Source organism: Acinonyx jubatus, chromosome C1 (genome assembly GCF_027475565.1).
Source record: "Acinonyx jubatus isolate Ajub_Pintada_27869175 chromosome C1, VMU_Ajub_asm_v1.0, whole genome shotgun sequence".
In the NCBI taxonomy this organism is placed as follows: domain Eukaryota; kingdom Metazoa; phylum Chordata; class Mammalia; order Carnivora; family Felidae; genus Acinonyx; species Acinonyx jubatus.
The window spans coordinates 140,728,862-140,749,715 of record NC_069381.1 but is presented as its reverse complement, the minus strand read 5'-3'; the positions used below and the strand labels follow the sequence as shown (position 1 = coordinate 140,749,715).

The 20,854-nt window shown below is 40.2% G+C and overlaps 1 protein-coding gene across 12 annotated transcripts in view; it reads right to left on the bottom strand.

Annotated features, from left to right (window-relative positions):
* The window catches only part of FMNL2 (formin like 2), a 308,508-nt gene that overhangs the window by 43,336 nt on the left and 244,318 nt on the right, over positions 1–20,854 (bottom strand). For all 12 annotated transcript variants that reach the window (XM_053215080.1, XM_053215081.1, XM_053215079.1 and 9 more), the window contains 2 exons: positions 19,486–19,562; positions 17,667–17,760 (listed from right to left, as the gene is read on the bottom strand). In XM_053215080.1, coding sequence (XP_053071055.1) covers positions 17,667–17,760; positions 19,486–19,562 — 171 coding nt within the window. The remainder of the gene's footprint in view (positions 1–17,666; positions 17,761–19,485; positions 19,563–20,854) is intronic.

The window sequence follows — 20,854 nt, the reverse complement described above, 5'->3', positions numbered from 1 at the left end:
GAAAAGTTCTTGGGACTGCCGTCCTGGTTTATCCAGCTCTGCTTTATTGCACTGAGTTGCCTGATAAGATTTCATTGAAAAAAGTTTCATTGAAGGTTTTCATTGCTAATAAAAGTTTGAAGAAAAAAAAAACACCCAAAAACCTCACTTGCTATCTTGAAGCTCTAAAATTCTAATCTAGGCATGGCCATATAACATGATATTCCCAAACTGACCAGCCTGGAAGCTCCACACAAACCAAATTTAGAGGGAGGCACTCAGCTACACAGGTCCTGTGTACCATACATAAGGGCCAGGGCACTATCTCACAGCATCTCGCTCACTGGTTCGTGTAGAGCAGATAAATCCTGCCCTGCCCAGATAAAATGGGCCACACCCAGGACAAACAACATACATTTTCACTTCAAGGAGAACTGAAGCAAAAGCACAACTCGTGCCAAAAAACGACTCAACTCTGCTCTCCATCTGTGAAAGACATTTCTGAACACTGTCCCAAACCGTTTGGATAAATCTGGGGCTCTGGATGCAAAAGAGGCAGTGCTTTAAAGCGTCTCTAAGGGTGAACAGGGGTTAGGGGAGGATTTCCCTTAAGGCTAATAGCGAAGAAAAGATGGTTTTACAAAAGCCTGTAATAAAGAGTATTCTCGCCAGCCAGATGCTGAAATGAACAACAGACTGCCGGCCTTCAGCCACCTCTCCGTCCCCCTTCAAGGTCAATGACTGTCTTTGGCTTCCCCAGCAACAGCTCCCAGGGCACCACACAAAGTCTGCAGCCAGACTGAGGCCTGACTCTTATGAGGTGGTTATAAAACATGCTTCTGGGTTAGTTACATAAAAATTAAAGGCCCCTTGCTTAAGCGTTTCCTTCTTGCCCTGCTTGCCTGGTGCCTGCTTCAATACTTTCTTTTTCTCCCTCACAATAGGCCCCTGTGATCCACACGGCTCCCCGCAGGAAGGCACCTCTTAGGAGGCACGGTCTATTATGACTGATTACGCTACCCTTCCCAGGGCCTGCCCAGAAACAAAAGTTCCGTTTTCTTCTCAGGGCCGCATGAAGTCAACAGTCGTTTCATAGTTTGCCCTAGGTGAAGAGCATCTTTTACCTTCCACTGAGAGTGCCCCCCCTCTGAGGATTACTTGACCCCATGACGGCCTGACAGAAGACCACTCTGCTGGGGTGTTCTGTGCTTGCAGGGGTCTACAACCTCTCTCCCCTCAGGTACCTGGACGTTTCACACACTGACACCACTCAGCTGCTGGGTCAGAAGCACACCACTTGGACCTACTGCTGGCTCTCATGTCTCCCGGGACTTAAAGGCAGAAATATTCATCAGATTGAAACATTCTGCAACTAAAACACCTTATTCCACTCCGCAGAAAACTATGGAAAGCTGCACAATGGAATGCACTCTACAGTCTATTCAACCCTCCTCCCCCATAAATTAATACAACATTTCTGTCAATGTTGAACCGGTAAATATCTGATTAGGAGCCAGAGGTTTCATCCACGTAATGCTAATCACCCTTGTGGAAACTTCAGCCACTTTTCCAGATGTTTCAAACATCCAGATGTTTTGGCATGAGCCACACAAAACATCCAGATGACCCTCTACTTTTCATATATGTGTTTTGCTGTACCCAAAGAGTCCTGACACAGATGGAAGGGCTAGTAAAGTCCCCAAAGAATAACTCGTTGAAACACCACATCTTAAATGAGAAATGCCTTTTTACCGCTTCCCTGAACAAAAATGACCTTCACTACATTCTAGAGAGTAAGGCTGCACAATACAGTTCTTCATAAATGACATCTTCCAGAAATATTCCTAATGTCTGACTTCACTCTTTCTGGCTTCAATATAAGACATATCTCTTGGTCATCAGTAAGAACATATGGAGATTCTTTCAAGGCTTCTATTCCTACAGGAAGACCAGAATACACTGCAGCTCAAGACAGACTGGTATTTAACTAGCTACCTGAGGACTAAATGACAAGCAAAGGCCTTCGGTCTTCTCTGGGATGACTGATCCGTCAGACTCCTCTAAAGTAGGAGAAGGCCTAACACTATCCTTTTTTTTTTTTTCCATTCATTTCTCCTCACAGATTCCTCCTTTGAGCATACCCAATTTGGCCCAGCAAGGCAAGGGAGAGGACACAATGACACTTTCTAGCGGTCATCGAATGTTCACTGAATTGTACCAACAGCACAGGAGAGGAGTTGTTTAAATCCTGTGGCATTGTCACCACATATCTCGGGGCCTGCTTGGGAGGCAGATGTCAACCCATGCTCTCTTCACTCCGAATCACAAGTCGAACTAAATCTAACAAAGATGTGCAATGACTTCAGAGCCCTTAAAGACAAGGACTCTTTGTTTGCTAGATCAAAGACCTCGGTGCACAAACAGGCAAATGCCTGAGGTTTGTCCACTGCTCCCTCCTCTCATTCCACATCTCCTCCAGTTTCTTCTGTGCTCTGCCCTAATCCTGGATGTCTATCAGGAGGACCCTACTCTCATCTAAATGGAATCACTTCCACCTGGCCCAACAAGAGAGCAGACAGTGTACTTGGGAAACAGTTCTTAAAGTAATGGTTCTGGGTCCAAGGGTTTCTGAAGCCCTTTCACAGAGTCTGTGAGGTCAGAACTATTATTACAATGACACTAAGGTGTTAGTGCCTTTTTCACAGAGTAGGCAGAAGTGGTGCAGAAGCAATTGGTGGGTGAATAAAACCACTGCTGCCTGGGCACAACTCAAGGCATTGGCACTAAGTATTACAGTAATCACTGCATTCATCAGTGTCCATTTAAAACAAAGAGCCAGGGTCACTTAAGAATACCCTTGATAAAAGGACATATCTGATAAAGGGTTAGTATTCAAAACACCTAAAGCACTGATACAATTCAACACTCAAAAAAACAAAAAACTGAATTAAAGATGGGCAGAAGACAGGAACAGATATTCCTCCAAAGAAGACTTACAGATGACCAACAGACACAGGAAAAGATGATCATCATTTACCATCAGGGAAATACAAATCAAAACCGCAATGATACACCACCTCACCCCTGTCAGAATGGCTAAAATCAACAATACAAGAAACAACAAGTGTTGGCGAGGATGTGGAGAAAAAGGAACCCTCTCACACTGCGGGTGGCAATACAAACTGGTGCAGCCACTGTGGAAAACAGTATGGCGGTTCCTCAAAAAGTTAAAAATGGAATGAACACATGATCCAGTAATCGCACTACTTGGTATTTACCCAAAGAATACAAAAACATTAATTCAAAGGGATACATGCACCCCGGTGTTCATCGCAGCATCATTTACAATTGCCAAATTGTGGAAGCAGCCCAAGTGTCTATCAATAGATGAATGGATAAAGAAGATGTGGGGCGTGTGTGTGTATGTGTAATGGAGTATTATTCAGCCATAACAAGAACGAAATCTTGTCATTTGCAACAACGTGGATGGAGCTAAAAACTATAATGCTAAGCAAAATAAGTCAGAGAAATGTTTTCACTCATAATGTGGAATTTAAGAACAAAACAAACAAAGGAAAAAACCAGAGAAACCAAGAAACAGATTCTTAACTACAGAGAATAAACAAATGGCTACCAGAGGGGGGGGTGGGGGTGGGGGGAGGGGTGAAATAGGTGAAGGGGATTAAGAGTACATTTATCATAGAGAGCACTGAATAATGTATAGAACTGCTGAATCAATATATTGTACACCTGAAACTATTCTAATGCTGCATGTTAACTATCCTGGAATTAAAATTAAAAGCTTAAATAAAAAATACCCTTGATGATGCAATAAAAAATATTAATTTTATTCCATCTTGACCAGTGAATACATACCTCTTTAGTATTCTATAGGACAAAATGGGAAGCCTGCCTAAAGCACTTCTGCTATTTACTAAAATACGGGTGTCTTGAGTAAAAGGGCTTCTGTGATTATTCTAGTTGCAAGACGATCTAGCCATCTTTTCATTATTTAAAAGAATAACTAACATACTACAGTTATTCAGACTTAAAAATGTGGCAGGAAATTTTCTTGAAAATGGATGAAGGAAATGGACAATATTTCTTCCCAGTGACAAAACTTGAGCTTTCAAGCAAAACTGAGAATTGTGGAGAACTTCTATTCCTCGTAAGTTTGGCAACTTTTCCGATATTTACAGATTTTTCTGATGAATTTGGTGGTGATAATAATGTGATTTTTTTTAAATATTGCATGATGAAATCTGTCAGTATTTAGAAGATGTGAATAATTCAGTGAATTGGTATTTCCCAACTAACTACTGCATATTGTTACAAAACTACAATCATTCAAGGTACAAGACAAGCAAATAAATTTTAAAGTTAACAAGAGTACAAGAATTTCATTAATACAGTTTCAGATTCTACTTTAAGAAGCTACTACCTGTCCAGTGTTTGTATAGTATAGTTTCAAAACATAAATATCCACTGTTAACTATAAATTCTATTAAAATACTTCCTTTTCAATCTGTACATTTGTGTGAGGCTGAATTTTCTTCAACTACTTCCACCAAAACACCACAACTGAATGCAGGGGCAGACGGGGCATGAATATTAAGCTAGACTTTAGAAGAGGTATAAAAATACAGGGGCGCCTGGGTGGCTCAGTCAGTTGAGCATCCGACTTCAGCTCAGGTCATGATCTCACAATCTGTGGGTTTGAGCCCTGGATTGGGCTCTGGGCTGACAGTTCAGATCCTGGAGCTGCTCTGGATACTGTGTATCCCTCTGTCTCTACCCCTTCCCCTGCTCGCTCACTCTCTCTCTCAAAAATAAACATTTAAAAAAAATTTTTTAAAAAGATGTATAAAAATTTAAAGTAATGGCACTATTATGGACTGGACTGTGCTAAACTGTGTCTCCACAAAAGTCATGTATCAAAGTCCTACCCTCAATTCAACTGTATTTGGAAATAGGGCTTTTAGCAGGTAAGGTTAAATGAGGTCATAAGGGTGAGTCCCTAGTCCAATGACATTGATGGCCTTAGGAGAAAAGAAAGAGACCTGTGTACACACGTACACACACACACACACCTAGGGAAGACCATATGAGGATACAGCAAGAAAGCAGCCATCTGTAAGCCAGACAAGGACCCCCCAGAATCCAACCATGTTGGCATGAGGACTTTCAATCTCCCTAACTGTGAGGAAATGCATTTCTGTTGTTTAAGTCATTCAGTGTATGATATTTTGTTATGGGAGCCCAAGATGACTAAAACAGCCACTACTGACATGGATTTAAAAAAAATTTTTTTTAATGTAGACACAGAGACAGAGCAGAAGTTGGGGAGGGGCAGAGAGCAAGGGAGACACAGAATCCGAAGCAGGCTCCAGGCAACGAGCTGTCAGCACGCAGTCCAACGCAGGGCTCGAAATCACAAACTGCAAGATCATGACCTGAGCCAGTCAGACATTTAACTGATTGAGCCATCCAGGTGCCCCTGTCATTGATATTTTTTTTTTAATTTTGAAAAACAGATTTTTTTTAATAACATTAACATGTAATAAGTCTATTATGTTATTTTTTCTTGTTTTTATTTATTTATTTGGAGAGACAGAGATAGATAGAGAGGGAGAGAGAGAGAGCATGAGCAGGGAAAGGGCAAAGGGAGGGAGAGACAGAGAATCCCAAACAGGTACCACTCTGTCAGTACAGAGCCCCATGTGGGGCTCAAACTCACAAACTGAGATCATGATCTGAGCAAAAATCAAGAGTCAGATGCTTAATCAACTGAGCCACCCAGGTGCCCCTCTATCATGTCCTTTTTAATGAATAAGTATCAAAATTTTTCTTTCCTTTCTAATGGGGTAAATACCAATAAATAACCTGCATAAAGAAAAAATTGGGGGATCCTTCATAATTTTTAAGAATGTTGGGATGCCTAGCTGGTTCAGTTAGAAGAGCATGTGATCCTTGATCCCAGAATTGTGAGTTCAAGCCCCACATTGAACTGAATATAGAGATTGCTCAAACTTTAAAAAAGAACTTTGGAGGGGGTGGGCGCCTGGGTGGCTCAGTTGGTTAAGTGTCCGACTTCGGCTCAGGTCATGATCTCACAGTTCATGGGTTCGAGCCCCACGTTAGGCTCTGTGCTGACTGCTCAGAGCCTGGAGCCTGCTTTGGATTCTGTGTCTCCCTCTCTCCGCCCTTCCCTGCTTGCTTTCTCTCTCAAAAATTAAAAAAAACATAAAAAAATTTTTTAATGTAAAAAGGGGTCACAGAGGCCAAAAGTTTAAGTACTAAATTATACTACTAGAGAATAGCTTCTTTATTTCTACAAAGATGATGAATTCTCAAAACCCAAAACCTGCAGAAGCAAATGAATGGGTTTCTAATAGTAAAATGTCTTACAAGATTGTCGGGGAGTCCATCACACCATACAAAGGACTAGGACATCTGCCATCTCTCCACAAAGATGAAGTCACATCTTTCAGACAGGGCAGATTTCCCTAGACAGCAAGAAACGTTCCACCAGTTTACAAGGTAGAAAAAGATCAAAAAAAGAAGAAGTCTTTAGTTCTTATGTTACACAAGGACAAGTACAATCCCTGGCATTAGACAGGTTAGAGAGCAGTGGATCCCGACCATTCTCCGTTGTCTCTGGGATGTGCCTACCTCTGTAGCATGGAGGCTCATTACGAAGCTAGATATTCTTCTCCCAAAGCCAAGTGAGCGCTGAATTCTGAGCAAGAATCTGAGAGAGATGAAAGCGTTCTCTCCCACATGGTCTGTAGGGCATGCATTCCCCAAAGTTCTGGGACAATCAAACTCAGTGAACCCAAGTAAACAGATTTGCCCTAGAACGCATGATACACTAAAATATCAAACAACAAAGGACAAATACGCAAGCAACAAAAAGATGATTATCTTTTAACAATGCACTAAACGTGCCCTTGGTAACTACTGCACAGAAAACACTACTTCCTAGTTTTACACCTAATTCCTGGAAAATACTTCAAAATGGCAAATTCGGTGCTGTTCTTAGCGGTATACCAGTAAACCCGGGATACCACACGTGTTGCTGGTACACTTGTGGGGAAGGAGCCCTCATTTTCCACGGCCAAAACCATACTGCTGGAACAAAACAGGGCTATAGCTCATGTTACTGTAATTGGCCATTTCCACTCTCCAGTGACGCAGAGCTGGGGGGAAAATTCCGTCAGAGAGCTCAACTTCATGATGAAGGGTGACTGACAGTGATTGTTGGACCACAGTCAGGAACCACGGAGCCATTTTCTTCTGCGTTGTGTTTGAGACAATTGTTGTGAATGAAAACTAAGCAGGACTATACATCCTTGGCAGATTGATACAAAGAATGAAAGAACTAGGCAGGAGCCACATGCGCCACTAAGGTGGAGGAATGGCTGCAGGACTACAGTGAGCAGAACAGAGTCTGGGTGTGAGGGAGGAGCCAGTAAATGAAAAGTCTGAATCATGGCTCAAAAGCTCAGTCTTCCAAACACTGCCCAAGAAAGCGATGCTTTCACAGACAGGCCCTTATGAGCGGCAGGTACCATGTACCTCTAGTACATCCAGTTCACTTTCTGGATAGGGAAGCAGCAAGTTTCTCTGACACACTGCAGATTTTTTTTAATGACACTTGGGTGTAGAAACCGATGCAGCCCTTTCCGGCCATTTCCAAGGGACTAACAATCCAATATAGTCTAAAATAACAGTGCTCTATTTTTATTTTAAGCTTGTTTCAGTCCTACCAACCGCCCTTAGACCTGTTACATCTGTTCTTGCTTGTAAATTTTTGTACCAAACATTTCATTATCTGGGTACTTTGTTTTCGTATCTGTAATACAAGAAGCACTTAACCTTTCTCAGATGGAACCGTTTGAACATATATGCATAATACATACTACACACATAGGCATGTGCAAACCAGATTTTATATAGAAATATGAAACTGTAGAATTAGAAGGGACATAGAGACCATCTGAAGCAGGAACTTGCACCACAAGATACCAGACCCACCAGGTATATTCTAACTCTCCTGACTGTCTTTTGTGCCCTGTGCCGGTCTCTTCTGAGCATCCTTCCAGTCCATTCTAGCCTGGCCTCCTTACTCCTCTAGGTTGAGGCCCCAGGGAATTCATCTCCTTAGTTACAATCCTTGTCTCTATTTAGATTACACACACACACACACACACACACACACACACACACACACACACACAAAATCCCCAATATCTCTGTTTAAACCTGTTCTCTCACTCCTCATCTTTAGTTCATAACCAAGAATCTGACATTGGACATTTTACCATCACTAAGAGAATGAATTTAATAAAAAACAAAGCCTATTTTCTTCTCCGAAAAAAAAAAAAATCCCAGATATCTGTTTATTGTGGCTGTGCTACTTTGTTCTTAATTAAATGTATATAATTTGAATAGATGTTTATTCTCCTCTTATGTCTGTCCCCAAATTCAATGGATTATCCCGTCCTGATTTTGTGGCTTCACATCCATTGTCATGGCCACAAACTTGATCCAGGGCCCAGTCCCTTAATACCTGAACTACTTACCTTCCAAACTCCAGCCTCTCCCCTCTCACACACTTCATACAGAGCATCAGTACTCTAAGATTTATCAGAATTACCTAAAATGCCCTTCTCAGATTTCCACAGAATCAAGGAGAACAGATATAAAGACACTATAAACAGTAAAGTGCTTTATAACTATTAGTTGCTTCTCTTTCCCTTTTTCTATTCCTTCCTACTTTATCTTCCAGTCGAGATTCTATCACAGGTTTCAAATCTCTCTCTGCTCTTCCCTCCTCAGAAGCTGAATCACGCCTGCGTCCTGCCACGCTTTATTCTGTATCATGGACCCTGGTCAGACGTGGTTCCTTGCCATGCAGCACAGTTATCCTGACCTACGCCACTCCAGGACAGACCGAAGCTGTTTTCCCCTTCTGTTCCCAGAATTCCCTCCACCCACCAAACACATCTCTTCCTTCCTTTATAATGCTGCTCAAGACCAATCCTCTCTTTTCGGGCCCCATACAGATAGCCCAGTTAGTTGTGAATTTTACTAATAACTAAAAACCCTCCAATAAGCTGCTCAATCTATAACTGTTCCAGTTAGGTTTGTTTTGTAGTAGAAAATTGAGGGTGTTGTATAAACATGTGTATGGTAGATGACAACATGTTATGTAAGATTGACTGTGCCTTGTAGGTCAATGGATCTGATAAAAACCCCAAAGTTGCCATTTACTAAAGTATATCAGTAGGTCTATTTACTCTAAACCTCTTGTTCTTTATTCCTACTTCATAGGGTGAACCCTATTAAAGTAATATATCGTAGCCTGTTGGTATTCAGCAAACAATAAATGGGAGTCTTCCTATTTCTATATGTGTATATGCCTTTTTTGTACACCTGACAATCTTTTGGCTAATGTTTACAACATGGAATAAAATGGAATTGATTCACGAACTCTGCTTGTGTTTTCTTTCTGAAGATGACTGTTGATTAGTTTAAAAGAAACCAACCAAATAAAACCCTTATGTATTAACTATGGAGCGCAAATAAATTTAAAAAGGTGCTCAAGTTTTACAAGTATTTAAATTTCAAATGAAATCTGAGCTTGACTCACACAGGAAGTCAAGCTCAATAAGCATACTCATGGCAGTAACTTACAACTAGTTTAAATTATAATAGGGGAAAAAAACTGTATGCACAATTCAGAACTTTAAGAATTTTAGAAAATTAAAGAAACACTACTAGAAGGAAAAATCTACCGTACACAATAGGGACACTTAGCCACATGAGGCAGGTTACTTCCCAAATACTACAAGCAACAGGACACACACACACACACACAGAAAATCAAGGCTACTCCAAACCCCTTCATTTGTTTCCCTTTAGGACCTGTTACTTTACATAAATACATCTTTATGCTGTTACTCATAATACACACATGCATATATACATACATAAGACATATATATATATATGATTTATCCTTTTCCTGGTTGGCATATCTAGCATAGCACTTTCATAATTATTTTAACAGTTCTATGTAAACCTAGCAGCCTAGTTAATAAGAAGGTTAATATAGCCCTGGGTCGAAGGCTTAGCCACTGCTTAGCACTGAACTTAAGGACCGCTAAAAATAACCTATAATCCAGATTTGACATTTTAAAACAATTCTATGTTCACTTAATATAAACGTGCTTTTAAAAGCACCTAGGACAAATAGAGAGTATGCAAGCACACTTAAATACCAAGATAAAGACAAAAAACTCCTTTTTATACAAGTCAGGGTGGAGTGAGGGAGAAAAAGAATAGGGAGGTGTTCTTTCACACAGGAAAAAGCAACCAAGGGGTCCCTAAAATAGATTCAAACATTATTCTGCAGAAGTAAATACCAGAATGGCAACCAAATCCTGACCGGGAACTAAAAGCTCCCCATTCTAATGGTTTGAGGAGTTGCGGATGATGCTGTCAGAGCTGTAAGACTTCTCATTCCAACTCTCTCATCAACTCGCAGCAGAGTACTTCTTATCATCCATACCTGCCTTACAACCATAACAACCTTGAAATGTCAAAGAAACACTTCTCAAGTGAAAGTGCTGTGTTTAGGGACCTGTGCCAGCCCCTGGTGCAGATTCTATGAGGTCTTAAAGTAACACGCAGCTCTCACTGGCTTTTTCCTGAGGTCTTTCATTGTTATCTTCCGAGAATATCCAAGGGGACATATAGGTCTACAATTTTACAGCCGGCAAAGGGCCCAGATTTTGGAAACAGCATTTTTACATGAATAAAGACAAAAAGGAGGCAATATCGTGTTTTTGTTTTGTTTTGTTTTTTAAGGTGGCTGCAATGAATGAAATAGAACATGAGGCTCCCTATTGGGTACATTGCACTGAGCTTGTGGAGAGAAGGGAGGGTCTAATTAAAAAAGTTGAAAAGCAAAGCATTTCTACAAATGCTCCCAGATACCACGATAATCTCTCTGTCCCCAGGTGCCACTACCTTCTTGTACTTTTGTTCTTTTGTTCCTGGCCCACACCAAAGGAAAGTCTTGTAGATATTAGGAGTAAATGAATACAACAGAGATCCAAGGAATGAGAAATAGGAATGGCAAAATCTCTAAAACCAATTTCAAACCCTAACCACACCCTGCTCTGTCAAAGTGACCTCATGCTAAGCCCACTGCCAATGGACTCGTGCAGCAAAGAATAACTCTTTTTTTTTTTTTTTTTTTTTTTTTTTACTGAAAGAGTAGATCTAAACAGCAAATGTTTGGAGAACACATTTCCTACCACTGTTTCTTGCTTCCTTAGGCTACAGGGCAATATGAAGGCTCTGGAATAAGCAATGGAGTCTTTCCTGATCTGCTCTTAACTTCATATCCCACCTTTTGTCTTCCCCACACCCTGCTCCTTTTAAGAATGGAAAGTACAGCAAACTACAGCAACTATAGTCTTTGAAGCTTTGTTAGGATGCTACCTTCTCTGTATAAAAAGACAACTTTACCTGGCATGGTAGGCTGAATAATGTCCTCCACAAAGATGTCCATGTCCTAATCCCTGGTACTTGTAAATATTTACCTTACATATACAAGGGACTCTGCAGGTATGATTAAGATAAGGATCTTGAGATGGAGAGATTATCCTGGATTATCTGAGTGGACCCAATATAATCACAATGGTCACTAAAGGAAGGAGGCCAGAGGATCAGAGTCAGAAAAGGCCACAAGGCAAGGAACACATGCAGCTTCTAGAAACGCAAAGGGTAAGGAAATGGATTACCCAAAAGAACCTCACTCTATAGACTCGCTTTACACATCTGACCAACAGAACTGTAGGATAATATGCATTGTTATAAGCCAGTATGTTTGTGGCAATTTATTACAGCAGTGATAAGAAACTAATATACCTAGTTCACTCTTATCCTAAATTCAGCTCAGGGACCCTTTCCAATAGGAAGCCTCCTCTGGGAATTCCCACCTCATCTGCCGTCCTTCCTTCACCTCCTCTTGGTTAGCTGTTATTCCTCTTACAAAGCATCTGACATTTACCTTCATAAAGTCTAGTAGTTTAACTGTCAAAAATATTTATTCTGTTTTGTTAACTGGACTGGGATGCTTCCCCTCAACGCCTTAAGTGTAGGGCCCATGTCTTACTCATTTTCTTATTGCCAGTGTTTATCAATGTATCTGACATAAAGGGGCACTCAAATATTCATGAAAAAATTTTCCAGTAAGTTAGCATGACTCATCCCTTAATGATCAACAGGAGACCAGCCTTCACTTCCTTAGGAGATGATAAAGACATAGATGATAAAGAAATAACTAGTTCATTACCAGGGACTCAGAAATCCTCTGTAAATGGCTCCTTTCTCCTCTAGAAAGGTTCTCAAAATATGATTTGCCCATAGTAAACTCGCTTGAAAGAAGCAATAACCACCCTTTCTAACTCCAGTGAAAAAGTTTATAAAGCTTTCGGTCTTGAGGAGAAACCGAGTATTGGGTTGAGAGGAGGAGAAAGAGAAAACACAAGAACAACTATAGATACATTGGTAATTCTTAAGAAGTTACTGAGGTGAACTGTATTTTCCAAAGATGACCACAGCAGGCTCTCCCACCCCACATGTTCTCCCGCACTGTGACCCTCACAATCCACCATCAAGAGGTAAAATCATTGATTCCCCTTTGCATTTGCGTTGGCCTTAGTGACTCACTTATCGTCAACAGAATGCAGTGGAAATGACACTGATGGCTCTGACACTAGCTCAGAAGACATATTGCAACTTCTTTCTCTTTGAATACCTGATCTCTAGATGTTCCTTCCTGGACAGTTCCTCTTGGAAGCCAGCTCTCATGCTCTAAGAACCTCCAGCCACATGGAGTTCTACATGGAGAACTCATGACAGGCTCTACTGAGTTCAGTCTTTGAGTCATCAGAGCCCAGAAGCTAGATACTTGATGAAGAAGCCTCCAAATGAATTCCTACCCCTAATCATTGGGATCTTCCCTGATGAGGCCCTGGGCATGATAGAGCTGGGACAATCATCCCTGCCCGGCTTCCTGATCCACAGAATCCATGAACATAATAAGACTATGTTTGGGGTAATTTATTATACACAAGCAATAACTGTAACAGTTAATAAGTAGTTCAAAAGAATAATTGCTGTGACTCTGCTTCCTGATCCCTGGAAGATGGACCGGCCAGAGAAGACTTTCAGTGAATCAGATTAGTGTAATTCTTGTCTCATACAGTGAAATACATGCATGCTTTAGAAATGTAGCTCCCCGTTTGAGATCTGAGAAAATACATTGCTTATAGTTCACTGAGAGGCAGAACAAAGTACCCTTCCCTCCGAGTTGAAAATTTTTACCAGTGAAGGAATTATCCGGATGGTCTTGTGCTGAATTTATAATCCTATACCCTCAAATGTTCAAGAGGTTAGATTAGACGGGATTAAACTCAGAAGGATGCTGGAAGCACACCAAAATGTCTGCTCTCCTTCCTGCCCAATTTGGCCCATTGTAAATAAAACTTGACAGGCTTTCTTAAATCAACTTAATAATGTGTAGCATGAGTGCTTTCCAGTGCCCGGTAGCTAAACCACATCAGCTTTCTTAAGAAGCCTTCTAGAAAAAGGCCAAAAAAATAATGGCTACTGCCAAGAGTGTTGTGCACTGGAGCACTGGTGGCCTTGAGTGACTCACTTCACAAGGCTCCACCTCTCTATACTAGAAGGGCAGAAGTGGGAAGGAGTTAGGCCTTTAATAACCCAACTCAGGCCTCAGGCTTATTTGTTAAAGCCAGATGCTGTCATTTTGGAAGCAGATGAGAACACAGTTATAATCATTCTGGAATCCTGATGAATTCCAGGTGCACCTCCCAGCAGCCTGGGGGAGCTGGTAGCTCAAAGCCCTCCAAGAGTTTTATTACTAGTATCATAGCAGGCTATTCCTTTACAGAATCTGTGAGCCTTAGCATCTTTCCCTCTAATTTCAAATGGGAGCATTTTTGCCAGACTTTTGGAGACACTTTCTTAAAAGCAGTTTGTCAAACTTATCAAAGAATAGAATGCAAAAAAGTAGGAAGACTAAGAAAAGTTGGAAAGAGTAAGGTCTAGGTAGAAGACTTCAAGGTTCCTAAGGGAAACTGGATCAAATAGTGCTTATAACTCTAAAGTTGGGGCTAGTTCATGTCCTGCCCATAAGCATACTTTTATGGCCTAGTGGATCACTAGCTATGGTCCATGGTATTTGGGAGAGAAGAAAAAGCATGATGAGAAACTCAAGAAGTGTTTATGGTGGCTAGGCTTCAAGGGCACACAGCCTGAGTCTAGCCACATTTTAGAAACGCTTGCCCATTTTCCAGGGCTGTTTCTCTAGGCTCCATGTCAACCCTGTGCCTTTCTCAACATCCTTCCAATCAACCCTTTCTTCTGTACATTAGAGTCAGTTTCTGGTTCGTGCAAACAAGACTCTGCACTAATGCAAACACCAACAGAACGACCTTTGCTTCAAAACGTTTTATTTTTTCTCCCTGTCGGGTAGGCCAACTGTTCAAAAACATACATTGCAATGCAACTAAGAAAGTATCGATTCAGACAAGATGGTAATACATCCCTCCACATGGCTAAATTAGCCAGTAAGTGAAAAAGAGATGACTCCTTGTTCTCACCCTGGTCTTCAACTCAGGACCATAAATTTTCATGAGGAGATGTTTCAACACCAAAACCAGATGTATTAATTCCTTTTATTTAGGGGAAATTTTTTTAAGAGAAAAGAATTCAAGGAGTACATGGTTGACTGAATGGTTTAGTCTTTACGTACACCTTACACTCATTTTCAGGGATGTCATAAACCAGGCTTGGAATAAGAATTCAATTATCATCAAATACATTGAGGTGATATACGTGCTTACTCACGGGACCTCCACTCCCATGAAAAGCAAGGCCTTGGGTTAATATTCTTCCTGCCATCAGCAATCATTAAATTGGAAGCACCTCCTCTTTTCCTAAAGTACGTACTTCAGACATGTGGCGAAATTCTTGGCAAAAACACAGAAAAACAAACTTGCTGAGATTGTGAATTTAAATTGAAATGTGAGAAATTTAAGGAATCACACATAAAAGTCGATCAAAAGCTAAAAGATACCTTCCTTTAATTTACATTTGAATTAATTTGTGGTGGTCAAATAAGACAGAATGGATTTGTTGGCTCAAGAAGTAGAGAGGGAAAACATCCTGCTACATTCTTAAGACACATGGTCTTTAAATTTCCCTTTAGAATCTGGTACCATATTGCAGCAGTATGCTTGGCTGTGCCTTAACAATGATCAAAGCCCAAAGGGACTGGCTTCTCTATTGCACATTACTTTATCTGCAAAACAAGATACTGATGTCTGATGTGGAACCCCACGACTACTTTCCATCAGTCCTCCTGGTGAAAACAGGGAAAATCCCTTCATTTTTCTTTAGGAAGTGAATGGAATCCCAACTTACTAAAAGGGATAAAAAAGCTTTAAAAACAATCTTCTTGAAGGTAAAGACTTTTTGTTGGCCCTACTCCCTAGTATCCTACCTAGTACCTGCTATGGTACTCTCTCTCTGCCATGATCAGCTCAATACAGATTACTCTCACCCAAACCCTATCTGCACAAGCATCTGAAATCCTAAGTACAACTTTTCCTGATCAGGAACAGCTGCCTCCCACATCTCCCTAAACCCAGAAGATTCCACTGACATTTTTGCCAAAATGATTAAAGAATACACTATTAACTGTGATGTATGAGAAAATAAATTCCCTCACATAAAATAGGAGAAAAGAGAAAAGGAAGAAATTTAAAAGACTCTGGGCTGACAATGGCATTACATTGAAAACAAACAAAAAAGGATCAATACAAATATGCTTTTCACCCTAAGACTGAACAGATAAATGGGTTGATGCTCTTTTGACATGGACACCTCCTTAAGGTGAATGCATGCCAAGAGGACACAGAGAACATGGCTCTTGTCCCTTTTCTTCCCTCATGGCATTGTTTCTCTAACATGCAAATGCCTGTCCAAGAAGAATCAATCTTAAACACCATCACTTATATAAGTAATTACAGAAATGAGGCAGATTCTGGTCAAAGCTTTTAAAATTCTAAGTCAAAACAGGGGTGTCTGGGTGGCTCAGTCGGTTAAGCGTCCAACTTTGGCTCAGGTCATGATCTCGCGGTCCATGAGTTTGAGCCCCGCGTCAGGCTCTGTGCTGACAGCTCAGAGCCTGGAGCCTGTTACAGATTCTGTGTCTCCCTCTCTTTCTGACCCTCCCCTGTTCATGCTCTGTCTCTCTCTGTCTCAAAAATAAATAAACGTTAAAAAAAAATTATAAAATAATAAAATAAAATAATAAATAAAATAAAATTAAATAAAATAAAATAAAATAAAATAAAATAAAATAAAATAAAATAGTTCAGAATCAGGAGCACCAAATCATGGTCCTGGCTCTGCCACTCATCTAGCTATGTGACCACGGATAAACAAAATGTATTTGGAATTTCAGTTTAGTCTTCTAGAACATGAATACTTGTCTCATATATTCTCACAGAACCACGTGATTACATGTGTGCACCTAGGCATAGCACCTGCCATAGAGTAGGTCTTCAATAAATATTAGCAGGGTTTTATTCCAGAGGTTCCCAGGAAAAGATGAGCAAGAGTCTATAAGTCCCTCTTAAATCTGATTCTAATCCAGGAGCATCTGGAATCAAATGGGACTGCCAGGTTAAGCCACAATTTGGCTGACAGTCTTACTGAAGCCTGAGCTCCAAGTGCCTTTACTTATTTTTGTAATATCCCACCTCAAAGTAGCCTCAGATGTTAGGCACATACAAGGGGAGCCAACAGGCACTCTTTGGGGCTATGTAACCCTGCACTCTTACCACCCAGTGATTATTTCAGTCATGATGTCTTGATACCGTGGGCCACAATCCTTGGTATCATATTATCTGTGTGCAACTGTTTCTTCTGTAGCCCTTTTAGTTTCCATTTTCAACCATGCAAGTCCTAGGGTTTACCATTTGCCTAGCAAAGGATCACCTGGTTAAGATTACAAACTGCTAAAATCAGTGTGTGTATTTATTTGAGAGGTTTCTGGTGGCATTCAGCATGGCAATGATAATGTATGTGATTTGGGGAAAATAGCTACAATTGAAGAGTTCATAAAATGTACACGGTGGGTGCTCAAGTATCAACCATAATGAAAACCACAGAGGTTTAACAAAACATGTTTGCAAACTGTTTGCAAACTGGCAATTCCATGTTCTCCAAATGGAAATAGATCCTGCAAATAGTTTTTAACTTTTCTTGGAAATGAGACATCAAAGAAAATTTAATGCATCTCTTTAAGATATTTACACTAAGTTCACTACTTCTCCCTCAGTGACGTTTTAGAAAATTAACTAGTCTACCCCGTAGGCCCCAAAATAAATAAAAAGGTAAACCATGGTGATCACCACTTATTGTGGTGATCAATTCACAACATATACAAATATTGTACACCTGAAACTAATATATGCAATTATATCTCATAATAAAACATACACACAGAACATGTAAATCATTCTGTTCAAAGATGTCCAAATATGTTTGTGTGAGCGAACTCCAAAGTATCCTACCTCCTTAAAGTTGTCAAATGCTGATAAAATGATTTCATGCCCGCCTCTGACAAGACAAACAGCTGCCAACAGTTCTAGGACAAGGGCTTTTGTTCTGTCGAAACAAGAAGAAACAAGCAAAAAAATAAAAAATAAAAAAATCAGTGAAGTAACATGATGAATCAACTCTCCTTTCCTTCCAAAATGGCTATGATAATAAAATAATTTGTTCATGTATGTTTCTTAAACTTTTACTAAGGTATATTTATATTAAAGTACATTTTTAAACTTTTACTAACTTCTATGTATGTGATTTATCTGAGGTACCAAAGTTGGAAGGAATGTTTCCCACTCCCAACATTCGAATTAAAATGACTCAATAATGAAAATTAATTCTGGGAAGATTAGTCTTTCACTTCTATCAGTGGGTGACTCAGTATGATATGTTTGAAAAAGTTTTATTGATAAGCTAAAGACAATTGGGAACTTGAGAATATTCAGAAAAACAACCCATTGGTTAAATACCTTCTCTGGTTTTAGAGTCAGAGAAGTAACATTTGCCCCCCAAATTCAAAATGTACTGAAATTAATGTCCTATTATTTCAAATCTGCTAATTGACAGATGGCGCCATAAAGATCCCCTGTGACAATGCAAGTTTTTGTCACCACTTCTTTATATGTAGGAGATCTGAAAGGAGCTGGATTACAGCGGTGCTAATACAAGAACATTTTCTCTGACTAAAGAAAAAAAATAAAATGCTATCTGAAGTATTTTTAGAAAGAAACCCTTGGCAATACAGTCTAAGTTGTCAAATACAACATCAAGAAGAGCATTGTTTTTTTCATTAGATCACTTCTGTATTTTTTTTTTTTTTCCTGGAAAAAAGCTATTGCCAACCACTAAATAAAGACCGGCCTGATACCCACAATGTCAATTACTTTAAGAAAAATGAATAACAGCTTCCCTGTAATAGTTGGCAGGGACAAAGAAGCAAGAAAACCCAGATTTCCTAATAAACTTAGGAAGCAATTGTAAATTTGCAAAAACTATTAATTAGGGGAAGTATGAAATAATAGTCAACATTTAAATAGGACTTTACAGTTTGCAATTCATTCCATGTCAGAAAGGATCTCATTTGAAATCAGAATTTTTGGTGGCATTTACCAGTGTTTCAATATATGGTCCATGCAGAGGTATCTGGTGAAGGGAGTAAGACTTGTGAAATGTGGAATCCCTCACCAAAATGGAAAACACATTATAGTAACTAAAATAAACTGATGAAAACAGGCTTCTAGGGATAATATGGGATGTGAATAATATGGCACTGGCTTTTAGAGGCAAGGGAGTAGAAGAAGCAATCCACGTGCATAGTTATTTTTGTTTTGTGTTTCTTTTTTTGTCTGGTAATAAAAACTACATATGTAAAGGCTGCCAAGTAAAGTGTAGACAAGGAAGAGTGATTGCAGTTAGCTTTCAGCAGTAAGTGGTGTAGCTAAGTCTGTATGGAGGCTCTCCTGGCCCTAGTTCTAACAACCAGGCAAACTCATGCTCTCTACCAGATCTGGCGAAATTTGCAAGGATGCTAAAAACCAGGCCTAGAAAGAAGTGAAAGCTTGAAGAGAACAGTGAAGGGGTAATGTCTCCAGGTGCTCAACTCCACCACATGTACAACTGTAACTTCGCTGAGAAGAAAATTCTACACAGCCAAGGAGTGTACTGGCAATCTTAATCCAAAGAGGTACATTTGAAAGTTTCCAAACTCTAACCTGGCTAGATGTTGACCAGCCCTCTGCTTCCGTTAGGTAGATTTATACTTGAACAATTACAAAGTAAGCTTACCTTGGATTCTTGTTGTTCAAGCTCAGTGCGATCTCATTGACAGCATGTGGATGAGACATGACCATGTTGAAACCATACTGAAATTAAGGTGAAATAGAGCATTAGAGAGAGTCAGCTTAGGGGGAACTGTCCATAGTGATTTTAAAAAAATAAGGAGAACTTGAAAATTCTACCTAAGGTAATTTATAGCATCACAAATGCATTTATGTTTCTAGCACAACAGCGCCTGAATGTATTTCTCTATGAAAAATTTTAGGAATCATGCTATTATCAAGAGACCATATTCTCATTCTTTATGACTGAACTATGTGTTTCCCTTTATTAAAATGCTGAAAAGGCTCCAGTCCAGTGATTCTCAATCTGGCTGCTCATCAAGATCATGTGGAAGAGGAAGAGTAAAAAACAAAACAAAACAAAACAAAACAAAACAAAACAAAGCAAAAAAACATAACACTGATTTTCCAGGATACACCTCAGGTCAATATACTTTGGCAGGCAAGAATTTTACCACTGAACCACCAATGCAATATACTTTGAATCTCAAGGATCTGAACATTTTTTAAGCTGACTTCTCTATGCAGTCAGGATTGACAACCACTGCTTCTCATCCCTTCTCTGGGCAATGGCTATCAGGACCAAAGCCTAGGAAGACCTGTCTTATCCTGAGGCATGTTAATTAAAGGAAGTAACAAGTTCAACAACAGGCTCCAGAATCACTCTTGGTTCTGCTGATTTGAGGAATCATTCCTTCTCCTCCAAGCTCCCTCTCAGTTCGTGACTTTATTTCTCATTACCCAGAGAAAATATAAGGCATCAGAAAAAAAAAAATCTTCTAAAAGCTCCCAACCCAATATCCATCCACCCACAGATCCACCACTTGCCCCCTCACCTGTTCCTGAAGAGGAAGCCTCCTGGGCTCCAATCCAAGGCCACTCCCTCCAGGTAAGTCTTTGATACCCTTCCCAAGAAGAGCCTAGGCTCCAGCAATTCTCCCAGCCCTCGTCATTATTTCTCCCTGATTCCTTAGCATAAAAACTCACCTTAAACGGTAACAACAACAGCAAAATCCCTCTTGACCCTACAACCTGTGTCTACCTGCTGCCTTGTTTCTCTGCTAACATGACGGCATAACTCCAAGCACTCATGGTCTCCTCCTACTGACGTCTCTTGCAATCACTTTAAGTTTTTATGTATTTATTTTGAGAGAGAGAGAGAGAGAGAGTGGGAGGGGCAGAGAGAGAGGGAGGGAGAGAGAATCCCGAGCAAGCTCCGCACTGTCAGCGTGGAGCTCGATGTGGGGTTGGAACCCACAAATCACAAGATCATAACCTAAACCTAAGTCGGACACTTACCAACTGAGGCACCCAGG